Source organism: Anolis sagrei, chromosome 6 (assembly GCF_037176765.1).
Source record: "Anolis sagrei isolate rAnoSag1 chromosome 6, rAnoSag1.mat, whole genome shotgun sequence".
Taxonomy (NCBI): Eukaryota; Metazoa; Chordata; class Lepidosauria; order Squamata; family Dactyloidae; genus Anolis; species Anolis sagrei.
The window spans coordinates 37,613,529-37,630,358 of NC_090026.1; the positions used below are offsets into that span (position 1 = coordinate 37,613,529).

Below are 16,830 nucleotides of genomic sequence, written 5' to 3' on the forward strand. Positions count from 1 at the left end.
TCGCTATTGTCACGGCTGTTTTCCCCAAACGCTAATTACCTAGAATGAAGAATAAACCCATGAAAGGAAAATGGAGAAGAAAGGACATGGGTTTTAGTTGCTCCCTCCTCAGTATGAAACAGCTCCTGTCCCTCATTTGGGAAGTATTCTCAGTATCTAGTCAACCGAACTTAGGAGAATCAAGTTTTTGGACTGCAACTCACAGAAGTCCCCAGACCATGTGGCCACTAGGTCAAATCAATGCCAGCGATACAGCTTAATGTTGTAACATTAGAAAATGTTGACCTTTTCCATTACCTTGGCAGCCACCTCTCCACAAAAGTCAACATCGACACCAAAATACAACACCGCCTGAGCTCTGCGAGTGCAGCATTTTTCCGAATGAAGCAGAGAGTATTTGAGGATCAGGACATCCGTAGGGATACCAAGGTGCTTGTCTATAAAGCTATTGTCCTCCCAACCCTGCTCTATGCCTGCGAAACGTGGACTGTCTACAGGTGTCACGTGCAACTCCTGGAAAGATTCCATCAGCACTGCCTCCGGAAAATCCTGCAAATCTCTTGGGAAGATAGACGGACAAACGTCAGCATGCTGGAAGAAGCAAAGACCACCAGCATCGAAGCAATGGTCCTCCGCCATCAACTCCGCTGGACAGGCCACGTTGTCCGGATGCCTGACCACCATCTCCCAAAGCAGTTGCTCTACTCCGAACTCAAGAACAGAATACGGAATATTGGTGGACAGGAAAAAAGATTTAAAGATGGGCTCAAAGCCAACCTTAAAAACTCTGGCATAGACACTGAGAACTGGGAAGCCCTGGCCCTTGAGCCCTCTAGCTGGAGGTCAGCTGTGACCAGCAGTGCTGCAGAATTTGAAGAGGCAGAAACGGAGGGTGAAAGAGAGAAACATGCCAAGAGGAAGGCACATCAAGCCAACCCCGACCGTGACCCCCTCCCACCTGGAAACCAATGCCTTCACTGTGGGAGAAGATGCAGGTCAAGATAGGGCTCCACAGCCACCTACGAACCCACCCCCAGGACACCAAACTTGGAGGACCATCATCCTCAGACTGCGAGGGATCGCCTAAGTAAGGTCAAATCAAGGTTCAGGTCTCTGTTTCCATTATCAAAAGCCATTACTAGTATGATGTGAAGGTGGTGCTTCTCCTTATGCCTCACTACCACATATAGCAAGAGTGCACAACCCATGGCCCATGGGTCATATGATCCCCCAGTATTTAATTATCCCCCAGTATGATGGCAGCTGAGAAATAACGGTTTGGCTTAGAGGCATAGTAGTGATCATGCAGGGTGTTAATTAAGCTTGCTCTGTCCTTCAGTGACCATGAAACAGTATGGCTGGAGGAAGTGCATGGATATATGTGTGTTGTTGGAGGTTTTCATGGATATCAAAAGAGCTGCAAGACTAAGAACAAGTCACGAGAGAAAAGTGTTCTTACCATACATCAAGGAAACCACTGACCGCATGGGGAAACTGATGAAGAAACACAACCTACAAACAATCGACACAACAAGAAAATTCAACAAATGCTACATTCAGCAAAGGATAAGAGGGACCCTTTAACTACTGCAAGAGTGTACCATATACCATGCAGCTGTGGACAAGCCTACATAGGGACCACCAAATGTAGCAACCAAACACGAATCAAAGAACATTAAAGGCATTGCAGACTAATTCAACCAGAAAGTCAGCCATAGCAAAGCATCTGATGAACAGAATATTATTTGAGAACACAAAAATACCGGACTACTCTGACAACCATCATGTCAGACTACACAGAGAAGCCATTGAAATCCACAAGCATGTGGACAATTTCAACAGAAAGGAGGAAACTATGAAAATGAACAAAATCTGATTACTAGTATTATAAAACACCAGAATCAAGACAGTAAATATGGAGCTCCACTCAGAAACAGGGGAATTCCAGACAGCAAACAATCAAGTGCCACTTAACACCTCCCAAACAATGAATGCCTTCAGTCAACAACAGCCAACAAATACCCTCACTGATTGACTTTGCAACCGCAAAGCTACTCAGTGCTAATCAAGTTGCTAATTGCAACATTTATACATGCTTGAAACAGACAAAGGTTCTTTCTCCCAACCTGGACATTCCACACACACATACACACACACTTATGCACTCCACTTTCCTCATTTCCAACAGACCTCTGAACAAAAGTCTGAGGATGCAGACGAAATGTTAGGAGAGAATGCTACTAGAACATGGCCATGGCCATACAGAAAAACTCACAACAACCCACTCTATGGGTAAGTCTTGACTAAGGTCAAAAATCAGATTAGGTCTCAATAAGGCTAAGATTTTGTTAAAGCTTTGATGAAGTGAATATCTACTTGATTGTGCCTCGAATCTGCCAGTGGCTGTATAAACCCAGCACGGGAAGACAGTGCCTTGAAGGACTCCCTAGCTCTGGATTGCACAATCTTTGAAAGAATCAGAAGTTTCCCTCCTGGATCTCTTACGAGAAGACCTCCATCAATAGATTCAGGAGGTGGAAAGTTGCCTTTTCCCCCACAATCTTTGACTATAGCCCAAATATTACTGAACATTTTACAGAGGGCACAGTGGGTTAAACCGCTGTGCTAGCAGGACTGAAGACCGACAGGTCGCAGTTTCGAATCTGGGGAGAGTGTGGATGAGCTCCTTCTATCAGCTTCAGCTCTCCATGCGGGGACATGAGAGAATCCCACAAGGGTGGAAAAACAACAAAAACATATGGGTGTCACCTTGCACGGATGTCTCCTTGCACAACATCCTTGCAGATGGCCAATTCTCTCATACCAGAAGCGACTTGCAATTTCTCAAAGTCACTCCTGACATGTCAATAAATAAATAAATAAATTACTGAACATTACTCATCTTCAACCTTGATTGGCGAAATCAAGGGTTGTTTGATTTTGGCCCAGACAAAAGGGAGAGATTGCAAGAGAACTTTAAAAGTTACCATGAAAGCAGTAACATAGTTTAGGGGCCCAAAAGCCAAAAAGCTATCCTTACCACCCCAGGGAGGATTTTAAAAGACCCATCACATCTGCCCCATCTTTGCCATGGTTAGAATAGGCAGGAAAGATGGTGGTAGTAAAGCCCTTTCTTTCATAGCCTAGAATGGCAACTAGAACTGCCATCACTCTATCCCACATTCTCCACTCTTCCTCTTTCTGTGGAAGGGACTCTGGGGGTTAGGATGGGTGGCTTTTTGTGCTCCTTCCAGCCTGGTGAAACCCCTACGCAAAGGGCAAACACGCTTTGTTAAGCAAACTGTGAATAAGAACCAAGGAGATGGACTCTCTGTTGCATGTGACTCTGTCCTGCACACTTCTACATTTTTGCTGCAAGGAACACTTCTTCAGCTACAGAAGAAATGACTGCTCTCTAAAGAGTGAAGCGGCTCCTCTAGGCTTGGCTGTGGTGTGGACCAGGGTAGGGACGTCTGTTTAAAGAGCCATTTGTTTTGGCGGCTGGGGAAATTGCAAACAGGCTCATTAAGGAAAATGCAGCCTGTTGTGCGGTGAAATCTCCCTTTGTCTCTCTCTTTCTTTCCCCTTCTCTCTGAAGAGCGATGAGGCGGTGATTGAAAAGGATATTAGAGGTTTGTGTTGATACGGCAAGTGCCTCTGGAGTTTAGAAGCAAGAGCCACGCTTTGTTCGTTCGGAGGAAAACAGTATCTCTCTGAAAACCCAGCATCCAGGCTTAAGATGCTTCCCACGTCTTTGGCGTGACCTTTCGGAGGAGAAAGAAGAGTTTGGGTCAAAGAACTGAGAGCATTTACAGCAGCAGCAGTTCCCCTCCTTTCCCCAGAGTAGCTGCTTCATATCTCTACAGCTTTGATTGGTTTTCTGCTTCCACGACCTTATCACTCCCTTTGGGTGCTTTTCCTAGGCTTCTTTTTGCACCCCAAGTTTGTGTGGTAACTTCACACCTCCAGCCTGTTTTGCCCCTCTGGTACCTCTGGTCTGTTTTGCCCTATGTCTTGCCACTGGACCCACTCTCCCCAAATATTATAACCAGCAGGTGCCTTGTCTTAGGTTTGCTCCAGCTCTATGTTGAAATGCCGAGACCTGCAAACATCTGCCAGAAATGCAAGAAATTGGTTCGCTCAGTGGCACTGGGGTAATTAATTATTTCACTTCAGTAAAGTGGCCCGGAAAGGAAATAACACGTAAAAACCTTCATTGGAAGACATTGATTTAAGAAAACTCTTAAGACACGACACGTTCGGGAAAGATAGGAATGCGATGAAATGGAAATAGGGAACGTGACTATATTGCATAGCAAAGATTTCCTGAATATGAAATATCTACAAGTAGGATCTGCAACAAAATGATGCTGTATTTTCTCCATCACTTCCTGAATGAAGAATCACTGGTCAAGGCTTGAAGCCAGACTGACTCTATTATAGAGAGGGGTGAGAAAGGAAAAAAGCAGGAGAGAAAATGGAAATAATTTAGTTTTGGACAATATTAGCCTAGTTTCTAAATTTCAGCATATATGGGGAATAGGGGGGAGATGACAAAATGAGAGCTTTACATTTTATTGTCGAAAGCTTTCATGGCTGGAATTACTAGGTTGTTGTAGGTTTTTTTGGACTGTGTGGCCATGTTCTAGAAGCATTCTCTCCTGATGTTTCTCCTATATTTGTGGCAAGCATCCTCTGAGGATGCTTGCCACAAATGCAGGCGAAATGTCAGGAGAGGATGCTTCTAGAACATGGCCATACACCCCAAAAAAACCTACAACAACCAAGCTTTACATTTTGTTCACCTCACCCTCCGTTCCCTTTGTATACTGAAGTATATATAAGAATCCATAAGAATTCTGTCTCTCCCCCACTCCTCCCCTCTGTGAAGTTTTCTTTCATTTTCCAAATTTCTACAATTTCAGACACTGAAAATCATTTGCACTTCAAATCCTTAACATTGGCTGTCTTCCCATTCCCTTGGTAATTTTGCCTGCTCCTTTTTTGGTGGCTAAGCTTTATTTCTAACTGCTCAGTTTAAGTTGATACAATTCTAGGTATTTGCCATCTGAAGGACAATTTCATTTGGAGGTTGAATTCTTATTTGAGAGGCAGCCTTCTCATCCTGCAACTTACCCCAATAATGACATCCCTTCCGATAGTAATTAGTATTCGATCCCATTTGGCCAACCAGCTTTAGAGGGAATGTTTGACAACAGAAATACAGAAATATGGTGTCTGACTTCATTCTTCTTCTAAAGCCGGCAAAAACCAGAGTAAATATATGCAATGCATGCAGAGTTTTCATTTATTTACACAGATTGCAGAATTCAACTCTTTGGAGGCAGAATGTATAGAGGTTGAGCCTAATCCAAAAGTCTCAAAAGCTGAAACTTTGTTACCAGCCTTCTACTTCTTTCTGCCTCCCTTCTTCCTCCTCTACCTGTCTCTATGACAGAATGGCCTTTGTGTCAGCAGTACTGCTGACCAAAAGGTTGGTGGTTCAAATCCATAGAGCAGGGTGAGATCCCGTCTGGCAGCTCCAGCTTCTTGTGTGGGGACATGAGAGATTCCTCCCACAGGATGGTAAAACATCCAAGCATCCCCTGGGCAATGTCCTTGCAGACACCAATTCTCTTACAGCAGAAGCGACTTGCTGTTTCTCAAGTCGCTCCTGAAACAAAAGAGCTAAACAAAACAAAACAGGATGGCTGCAGAAAGCAAGGGAAAGAAGAGTGGCCAACTCACTTCTCCTTCTTGCTGCGGCTGCCATCACCCCTTCCTGCGTCCCTGTCATCCCTAGTAAGTCACCACACTGGTGACGGTGAGAGGAGGGCCATCTTACTCATCTCACACCCATGACAATAGTGAAGAGGGGGCAAGCTTGTTTTCTACTGCTGCTGAGATTAGAATGTGGAAAGGGAAAAGAGATTCCTAAATATTTGGAAGAACCTCATGATGGTTAGAGCTGTTTGACAATATTTTGCCTCTGGGTGTCGTGGAGTCTCCTTCTCTGGAGGTTTTAAGTAGAGGCTGTACGGCCATCTGTTGGGGGTGCTTGGATTATATGTTTCTGCATGGCCTTTGTGGTTTCTTCCCAATTTATGATTCTGTGACAACAGTGAAGTGATGGTGGCAGCAATGGCAGCAGTACAAAACCAGCTGCTTTGCTTCCTTGCTTGCTTTCCTGCCAGGGCTCATCCTCCCTGAATCATAGAATCACAGAGTTGGAAAATACCTTGTGGGCCATCCAGTCCAACCCCCTGCCAAGAAGCAGACATGATAACCTCCCTCCACAACATCACCCAAGGTACAAGGACATAGAATATGTATGTGTTGAAGGAGGAAAGGTTGAGCAAGAACAGCGCCATAGCCAACGAAGATGCTACCACCACTATCTCAAACCAGAAGCAATTTAGGTAGGAAATAGATTTCTCACATAAACCTCTCTCACACCTCACTATATGCAGGATTCATATTTGGGTTTTTTATGTGAGTTAAGTGTTGACACGTGTGGCACGAGCTGGTAGTTGAAGTACCTTGAAGTTTATTTTAATTATATACCAATACAAGTATTCCAAAAGCTGAGAAAAGCCAAACTCTGAAACGCTTCTGGTGCCAAGCATTTTGGATAAGGGATGCTCAACCTGTGTAGACAAATAAATGCATTCTTAGCTAAAAATGCAGGTTCTAGCTCATTAATTTCTGGTTTATTAATGTGGTGTTTATGGATTTTGTGTTGTTTATTAATTGAACTGGTGTTTTCTTAATTTTGGGAATCAGAATTTATTGGTTTATGGAATATTATTGCAATTTAATTGCAATAATTTTTCACACTGTTTGGCTTTCATGTGAAAGTATTGTATTTCTTTTTGTATGAAGATATCTCTAGGCTTCCTTTGAAGGGAGAAGCAAGATACAAATGAGCTCATAAGGGCAGGATACAAATAACTGGGTAAAGAAGTATGCAATTTTTATTTATATACACATATGCATAATACACAGTATGCAGTGTATATAACACACTGTTCAGTTGCTTTTGGAGCTGAGCTATTAGTGTGTGCATTTATGTATATAAACATGTATATGCCATGATATTGCATCTTGTTTTGGGGGGGGGGGTGTTCCATGTCAGGAGCAATTTGAGAAACTGCAGGTCGCTTCTGGTGTGAGAGAATTGGCCATCTGCAAAGACGTTGCCCAGGGGACGCCTGGATGATTAACCATCCTGTGGGAGGCTTCTCTCATGTCCCCGCATAGGAAGCTGGAGCTGACAGATGGGAGCTCACTCCGCTCCCTGGATTCGAACTGGCAGTCTTTCGGTCAGCAGTCCTGCCATCACAAGGATTTAACCCATTGCGCCGCCGGAGGCTCCTACTGTCATTCTTTGTGGGTGCATATGTGAAAATGTCAAATCTGGATTGCTAAAATAGACTCTCTGATGGTTCAATGTATTGTCGAAGGCTTTCATGGCTGGAATCACTAGGTTCTTGTGTGTGTTTTTTGGGCTATAGGGCCATGTTCTAGAGGAGAAATGCCTCTAGAACATGGCCCTATAGCCCGAAAAAACCCACAAGAACCTCTCTGATGGTTGTTTATGTAAACTTCCTTAGATCAGTGGAGTACAAACAGTTGAGTCTGATGATGTCGGTGTCATGATAAGAGTACAGAGAAATCTATAGTTGGTCATCGGAGGTCAGTCTAGGCCTCTGTATCAGAGTTGAGATTAGTTAGTGGTGACTTTTGAAAGTAGAGCCTTCTCTGTCTTGCTAAATGAATTTCCTCTGAAAGGCCTAGCAGCTACTCTACTGGGATTTGGAGATGAATTATGGAATTGTGTGACAGATGTAATGGTATTTCTGCCACTGATATTTGCACTGTTCTATTTTAGGCTTATTATGCCATTTATTATTGTAAGGTAGCTATTTCAAAAATGTATTAATTTGATTAATTGGGAATCGCTCAGCTTGAGCACTTCTGGGTGGGAGGTGGAGAGTGAAAAGCAGGATATCGTATAAGTGAAAAATAGGTCAGTGATAGCTAGATGGCTGTACTTCATATAACCAGCAACTTGACAGGCATTGAGTTGGCAGAATTTGAATAAGGATCTTTATATTAGAATCTTGACCAACCAGAAGTTTAAACAACTATCCTGTGAGAGATGGTGCTATAGAGGTAAAAATAGTCTATACTCCTTTTAAAACTATCATTCCTTTGGTTCTTGTTAGTTGCAGAGACCTTTCTTTGCAGAGTCTAGTTGGGGAACCTATTGGAAGCATGCGCAGAAGTGACATTAAATGTCTTCTCTGTCCTCCCATTCTCAATCTCTCTTCTTCTCTTCCCTAGGTGTTTACGAAATATGGGAAGTGCTACATGTTTAACTCAGGCGAAGATGGGCATCCTCTGCTGACCACATTCAAGGGTGGGACAGGCAATGGCTTGGAGATAATGCTGGACATTCAGCAGGATGAATACTTGCCAATTTGGGGAGAAACAGGTAAGAAGGAAAATATTTTGTCTATCTGCCTAACATTCTCCATTGTGAGGTTCTCTTTTTCTCGCCTGCCTTTTCTTCTTGTGCAGGATCTAAGATGGCTTTCCAGAAATTGAAAATGGTACAACTGACAAAAAGTATATGTACAAAAGTTAAAAATCAATTTAACAACAGTTTAATTCTTCTGAGGGTTTTTTTTTATTTTGTCTTCTCTGGAATGGTTGAGACAGGGACTGTGTAACAAAGGATGTATCTACACTGTAGAATTAATGCAGTTTGACCCCACTTTAATAGCCATGGCTCAATGCTATGGAATCCTACAAATTGTAGTTTGATTAGGTCCCAGCACTATTTGATAGAGAAGGCTAAGATCTTGTAACACTACATCTTTGAGCCATTGTAACTAAAGTGATAGTACTGCATTAATTCTGCAGTATAGCTGAACCTAAAGAGACATGGAAAGGCTGGCCCAGATCTCCTTGATAGTACACATTACTTACTTACTTAGGCGATCTCTTGTAGCTTGAGGATGATTGTCTTCCAGATGTGGTGTCTTGGCAGTGGGTCTGTAGGTGTTCTCTCATAGTGAGGTCATCAGTTTCCAGACGGAAGGCAGTCCCGGTCAGGGTTGGCTTTACGTGCCTTCCTCTTGGCACCTTTCTCCCTCCATTCGTGCATCTTCGAATTCTGCAGCACTGCTGGTCACAGCCGACCTCCAGCTAGAGCACTCAAGGGCCAGGGCTTCCAAGTTTTCAGCATCTATGCCACAGTTTTTGAGGTTGGCTTTAAGCCCATCTTTAAATTTCTTTTCCTGCCCATCCACATTCTGTTTTCTGTTCTTGAGTAGAGTAATTGCTTTGGGAGACGGTGATTGGGCATTCAGACGTTGTGGCCAATCTGGATGGGGAAAGGGATAAACTCACTTACCCACAACTACAGGCTTATTTCTATCTAATCCCAGATACCTATTCTGGCTGCTTTCAAAATAAATGCAGAGACATAGAAAAATCATGGATCTCCATCTAATTTAGCACTTAGAAGCTGCTCAATATTCCTCAGCTGGCGGAGTTGATGGTGGAGGAGCATCGCTTCAGTGCTGGTGGTCTTTGCTTCCCAAGAGATTTGCAGGCTTTTTCAGAGGCAGCGCTGATGGAATCATTCCAGGAGTTGCGTATGACATCTGTAGACAGTCCACGTTTTGCAGGCATATAGCAGGGTTGCACACATACAGTTAAGAACAATATTTTTTCTGGTATGGGAAATGCAAAAATGTGAGACAAAGAAAATAAAAGAAAGATGAAGAAATGTTTTCTTTATTTACTGCACTTCTATCTTGCCCTTTTCTAGTGAAGCTGATTTAATAGCAAAATTTAATGGCAACAGAGGTAGGCTGGGCTGAGAAATTGCTACTTGCCCAAGGATCTTCATGAATGAGCCACGATTTTTCATCTGCCTCGGTTTAAGCCAGACCCTTCTTTTACCATGCTTCACTGCGCTTTGCTCAACCAAAGCTGAGGAATATTGAGCAGCTTCTAAGTGCTAAATTAGATGGAGAGCCATGATTTTTCTATGTCTCGGCATTTATTTTGAAAGCAGCCAGAACAGGTATTTGGGATTAGATAGAAATGAGACTGTAGTTGTGGGTGAGTTTATCTCTTTCCCCATCCCGATTTTCATATGCAGTCCTTTCACAGCCTTTCATCAAGCTGCTGTTTGCTCTCTTAGGGATACACACACACACATATATACATATGCATACACATACATACACGCAGCAATTTCCTTACTTTTAGTTACACTGTGGATGGATAGACTCAAGCAAGTAAGTCACAGCCTGACTTTGCAGGAGCTGAACTAGGTTATTGTTGATCTGCGCTCTTGGATGTCTTCCATTCCTAGAACCACCATAAGTCAAATCGGATTTCATGGTAGGTAACAACAACCATGTTCATTAAAGATCATGGTAGGGAACAACAACCATGTTCATTAAAGATCTTCAGTATCTCGTTTGGTCCCAGTTTGATGAGAAGGTTCACCAAGGTGGTATCTCTTTTGTTCTGAGTTTTCAAAATACGATTTTAGGTGGTATAAGTTCAAGACGATTCTGATACTGGGTGTTGGTTTCTGGCAGTTGGGAAACAGCCCATACTAAGTGCTCACTAAGGATATAATCTGCACTATATTTTAATTTTTGTGTGGAATGACCTCCATGTCTTTTGATTCTTAATGCAGTTGTTCAAGCTATGAGTTCTTCTTAGCAGACAAAGCAGTTATCAAACCAGGAACTCTCCAAGTCAGGAGTTATGTAAACCTTGAATAGAATTGCTAATGATCGGAAATCTTGAAGGTCTCTCATTCTTAACACCATTATTGGTCGAAGCCAACTTCCATGCTCTTAAAGCTGTGGAATATATGACTTTATTTCCCATTCATCAGCAATGGCCAGTTTAATAAGTGAAGGTGGTGATGAAACTTGCAGTCTAGTACTATGTGCAGACCACATCACTGGCCTATTCCCAACAATGCTGTGAGTAGCAGATAGTACAACAAGACACATTGATTGACCTGGTCCTGATAATCACATGACATTCAAAGAGCTATACCCCTCAACGTTGCTCTGCTCTCTAAACAGTGCTACAAATGGGTTGTTTGCTCCTTGTTCTGTGGCTGAGGCAAACTTCATTGTCAGAGCAGCACAATCTGTGGCACAAGTGAAGTGCTTGTTGTTCATTCGTTCAGTCGTTTCCGACTCTTTGTGACCTCATGGACCAGCCCACGCCAGAGCTCCCTGTCGGCCATCACCACCCCCAGCTCCTTCAAGGTCAATCCAGTCACTTCAAGGATCCCATCCATCCATCTTGCCCTTGGTCGGCCCCTCTTCCTTTTTCCTTCCATTTTCCCCAGCATAATTCTCTTCTCTAAGCTTTCCTGCCTTCTCATGATGTGACCAAAGTACTTCATCTTGGCCTCTACTATCCTTCCCTCCAATGAGCAGTTGAGCTTTATTTCCTGACGTATGGACTGGTTGGATCTTCTGGATCTTCTGGCGGTCGAAGAGCTATACCCCTCAACATTGCTGTGCTCTGTAAACAGTGCTACAAATGGGTTCTTTGCTCCCTGTTCTGTGGCTGAGGCAAACCTCATTGTCAGAGCAGCACAATCTGTGGAACAAGTGAAGTGCTCAACCTGCTTAGCGCTATCCAAACACTTTCACATGTTTTATTTTAATAATGAGGATCAGCTATATTGGTTACCATAGCAACACTTAATTTGGCTCTTGGCGCACAAGATAAAAAAGAGAGTTGAAAGTGTCCAAATATTAGAGTTAAAATACAGAGTGGGTTGGGCATGGAATCTACTCAAGCAAGATGTGGTATAGAGAAGCTTTGAATCTTTTTAGTTGCCCTCAAAGCACCTTTTTCCCTGATCAACCCTGGGTAAAAAGCAAGGTTCAGGACTGTAAGTTGAATCCCTTCTGAAAACACAAGAGGCAGTAGGTGGATCTAAAACTTGCTGCTTGCTGTGTTTGGGCAAGTTTGGGCCTGGTCTCTTAGCTTCTGCTTCAGTTCCTATCCCCTTTCTTGGTCTGCTGCATTGGGGGCAATAATGCCTCTCTGACACTAGGGAGGTTGAGTTGGAACACTGCTTGCTGTGCAGAATAATGATAATAATGTTCATTTGTGGGATTAACATAACTCAAAAGCCACTGGACAAATTGACACCAAATTTGGAAACAAGACACTTATCAGGCCAACAAGTGGCCGTCACTCATAAAAACACAAGAGAAGGGACGTAAAAAGCCAAAAAAGCAAAAGGATGCTACAGCCATGAGCAAAAATGACTCCCCCAACAAACAAAATACCCAATAGCATATTCACACTCCCTTCTGGACTACAGCTCCCATCATCCCCTAGACCAGGCCCTTTAGGAGAGGAGGATGATCCAAATGCACTGTTTCCAAGATGCAAGCTTTCTTCTCCTTGGATTTCTTTAAGAGCATCCCAATCCCTGCATATTTCCAAGTTCCTATTCCTGGACTGCAACTCCAAGCAATCCTCCAGATAGATAGATTAGATAGAGATAGATAGATAGGTAGATAGATAGATAGATTGATCGATCAGGAGGACTGCTGGGAGTTGCAGTCGAGGAATAGGTAGAGAAGGAAGAAAGGGGAGAAAGAGGAAGGGAAAGAAAAGTTGGGGGTGGGGAAGGAAGGGAAGAAGAAGAGAAGGAAGGAAGGAGAGAAAGAAAAAAGGGAAGGAAGGAGGGAAGGAGAGAAAGAAAGAAGAGAAAGAGGGAGGGAAGGTTGGCTACAGCAATGCGTGGTGGGTACAGCTAGTAGTAGTAGTAGTAGTAGTAATAACTTTATTTATATACTGCTTTATCTCCCCAAGGGCACTCAGAAGATATATTAACAAAGCAATATAAGCATAAAAAATCACAGTAGCGTGCGCGCGCGCGCGCACACACACACACACACACACACACACACATATATATATATATATATATATATTCCTGCCTTTTCAAGGCAAAAATTAAAAGGTTGGGCAATTTTTAGAGGGTCCGGGAAATTAGGTGCAATGCTATAGCAGGCAACAACAATATCACACCCATTCTGCAGGTACTATTAAGAAGAAGTCACGATGTGATCCTGTACTTCATATAGTGAGCTGCTACCTGCACTTTGCAATCATGTTCAGACTATAGAAATCTACTTAAAAAATATTTCATCATATAGCTTCCCAGAATTCCCACTCCAATAGCTCAAATATTGTAGGAAAAATGTGATAGTGCTACTGTATTCTGGTCAGGCTACAGGTGAAATGTCCCTTGAGGAGATAGGGCAGAATATAAATAAAGTTTTATTATTATTATTATTATTATTTATAGAATAATTCATTTACATTTAATGTTAATAATTAACAAATGTCGGGCTGAATGATCAGCCCCCACACATTTTCACCTCACCAAATCTGGCCTTCTTCACAAAAAGTTTGGATACCCCTGAGTTATATGATTTTGTAGTTCTTTCATTCCACTTTTCATTTATTTTTAGACTCTTTGAGGAAAGACAGTGTCTCAGAATCCAAAAATGGTTTAAGTTTTGAAACAGAAAAGATGTCCTTCAAAATGCCCCAAAGAATTTTCACTCAACAAAAGTAACAAGAAGAAGTAATGTGTGAATGACACTTATTTCTGGAAAATGGAAATCTCCATAATTTTTTGGAGATTTTATGATCTTTGGAAAGGCATGACCTTGTTAGAAGTAATAAACTTTTTGAAAAAATGATGCCAAATTTTCTTGGTAAAAGCATGACCTGTTAGAGTCATAATCTTTTGGGAAAATGTTATTCATGCAAGGCAATTAGGTTTCTCAGCTGTTAAACTGGTATCCTAAATATGTCTTTGAACAGTTAGGAACAAAGATATACCAATGCACAAACATATATTCAGCAGAGTTTCAGAAGTGTTCCTTTTAGTTGCCCAGAAACATCTACTCTCCCTTAAAATATATTTGTCTTTAAGTCATTCTCTCAAAAGACAAAAATAAGTAGACTTTTTAAAAAGTAACATAGTTCGTTTACTCTCAAACTTCATGAATTCAGCCTACAGGTACTTTGCATATCAATCCAGTAACAGATAGATTTGAAGTAGTTTCTCTGGGTAGATAACACAGGGCATATTTCTTAGAATCAATAGTCTATAGTCCAAAGGATCTCTCTGTTCTGAGAGTCTAATAGAGTCTCTGTCCAGTCTGAAAGTTTAATGGAGTCTCTTAGCATACTGTTCCTACTGAAGTCCAAGCATACAATTCCTACTGAAATCCAAAACAAACTGTTCTAAAATGGAGTCTGAGTCCTGAACAATCCCAGTTCTGATCACATGGTCTGCAGTCTCTCCCACAACAGAGTTAAAGTAAGATTGCATACCAATACACACATACACAATACAGTAAGCAATCTGAATTATGAATTATGTATGTATTGATTATGTCACTTGGAAACTGCTCTGAGTCCCCTTGGGGAGATAGAGCGGTATATAAATAAAGTTTTGTTGTTGTTGTTGTTGTTGTTGTTGTTGTTGTTATGAATATAACAAATAACTAGTGAAGGCTTGAGAAGGTTGCTATTTCCAACACTTATTGCATGAAAAAATATAATAATTCAAAGATTTTATCTAGTATTACATAACCTAAAAAGAATGATCTTTTGCCCTCTTTGTCTTCTTCAGTTCATCCCCAAACCGAACACATTGCTAGTTGTAATGTGTTACTTTCAAACTATAGGATAGAGGATGTACAAGTAACACAAAGTAAGCCAAAGGAGTTAAAACAAAACAAAAAACCTCACTTTGCTTGACCAAAGCTTGAAAAATAAAGCTGCAATTATTTGGTTATATACTACGGAGTAATATCTATTGAACTCAAAAAGTACAGCTGAGTAAATATATATAGAACTATACGATTAATACAGGCCACTATTTTAATTTTCCTCCTTTGTGTCTTGCACATGCATCTGTCCTTGCTCTGCAACCTGAGTGGTGGACTTCTCTGCCCCGGTAACTGGCTCTTTCACTTGTAAATCTCTATGGCAGTTCCCTGCTTCCTAAGTAGAACTTCATCTTGGGCTCCTCTATTAAACTCCACCATAAAACAACCTCTGCTCAGGCGCCAACAACCTCACAAAAGGAAGGACGCGGCTCTCTTTTAAATGATGTTAAAAGGCTGCATTACCAGGTAGCAATATTTAGTTGTGGCCATAAAAAAGTGACAAGGTTCTTGATTTATATTTCTGGGAACATAAAAACTCCAGCTAGATGAATAACATCCTTAAAAGCAGTAGCCGGCAGACAGATAAATAAACCCTGGGAGGAGGACTAAAAGGAGCGTGTTGGCCTGAGAGCTTGTCTGTAAGCCAGCCTTGGTTGCCCTTGACCTTCACAGAGAACAGGAAAAGATGTCACCCAGAGGAGAGCGTGCAAATGTTCTCTCATCTCATTGCATCTTGGACCTTTTCCTAATGAGTAGAGAAATACAGGCAATTAGCTTTGTTTTCCCAGAGAGAAAAGGTCAGTGATGTTGCACCTTTTCTGTCGAACATATCAGAGAGCACAGAAAATGAGACAATGTCTGCTGATTTTAATTTAAGGAGAGGTAAGGTGAAGGTTCCACCTCTGTCTCTTACCTGAAAATATTTTGAGGGCTGACCCTCAAAATATTATATTAGTATTATGTTTCCATCTTCTTCCTATGAGTCAAGACGAAGGGGGAACATGAAAAAACAATGGATACTTTAGCATTCATAGCTTTAAAAAATCATAATTTAAAAGTCATATGGATAAGTCAGACAGAAGTGATCTATCTTTCATGCAGTTTTAAATTCAGACAACATATCCAGCTGTTGTAGCTTTTCTAGCAGGTCATTCCACAGTCTTTGGGTGGCTAAAGAAAAAATAGTGATAGTTTCCAGTCTAGTTGTGACTGGCAATTTAGAAAGGATATTTACTCAGAGTTCGAATGCCTCATCGAACTACAAATCCCAGGATCCCATGGGGTGTTGCCATGACAATTAAAATTGAATCATAGTATTACAATTGTGTATGGGGAAAGGACCCCAGCTGATGGTTCTGTTATAATGAAGCAGAAATATACTTTCCCTTTTTATTGTACACATTAAGGAAGAAAAGGGAACATTATCCCCTCCACATGTTTGGGAAGTACAAGTCCCATCAGCCTTGGCTAGCATAAGCCCTAATTATGACCACAGCAGTCCCAACAGTCACATATTTTCCATTTTTGGTAATGGTAATGTGTGACACCCAAATGGAATGACTGATAAAGAAATGTGCTATTGCTGTTAGATCTGGACCAAAGAAGGCTTGGTTCAAGTCTCTGCTGGCTCATAAAACTAAATCATTCCTCATCTTTCAGTCTGACCTACACCAGGTGATTGCTGCAGAAAGTATACTATTCAGTGTTGCTATATAAGTGGAATAGAACTTCCCCTCTACATACTGCATCCGTCTTACATACTAAATTCCTGGTCCAGAATCCCTAGAAGTGTATTGTCGGAGGCTTTCATGGTCGGAATCACTGGGTTGTTGTAGGTTTTTTTCAGGGCTATATGGCCATGTTCTAGAGGCATTGTCTCCTGACGTTTCGCCTGCATCTATGGCAAGCATCCTCAGAGGTAGTGAGGTGTTTGGACTAATTCCCATGATCAGTGATGGATGGACTATTATTCCATTGTACCAGGTCATTGGCCATCCTCTCTGGCTGTGGAATGTGGGAACAGTCTCATGGGAGGTTAAACTTTGAAAAAGTTGCATAAGGT

At 41.9% G+C, this 16,830-nt stretch overlaps 1 protein-coding gene across 2 annotated transcripts in view; it reads left to right on the plus strand.

The window, feature by feature from the left end:
- ASIC2 (acid sensing ion channel subunit 2) overlaps window positions 1-16,830 on the plus strand; it is a 726,112-nt gene that overhangs the window by 630,974 nt on the left and 78,308 nt on the right. For both annotated transcript variants that reach the window (XM_067470027.1, XM_067470026.1), the window contains exon 2: window positions 8,347-8,497. In XM_067470027.1, coding sequence (XP_067326128.1) covers window positions 8,347-8,497 — 151 coding nt within the window. The remainder of the gene's footprint in view (window positions 1-8,346; window positions 8,498-16,830) is intronic.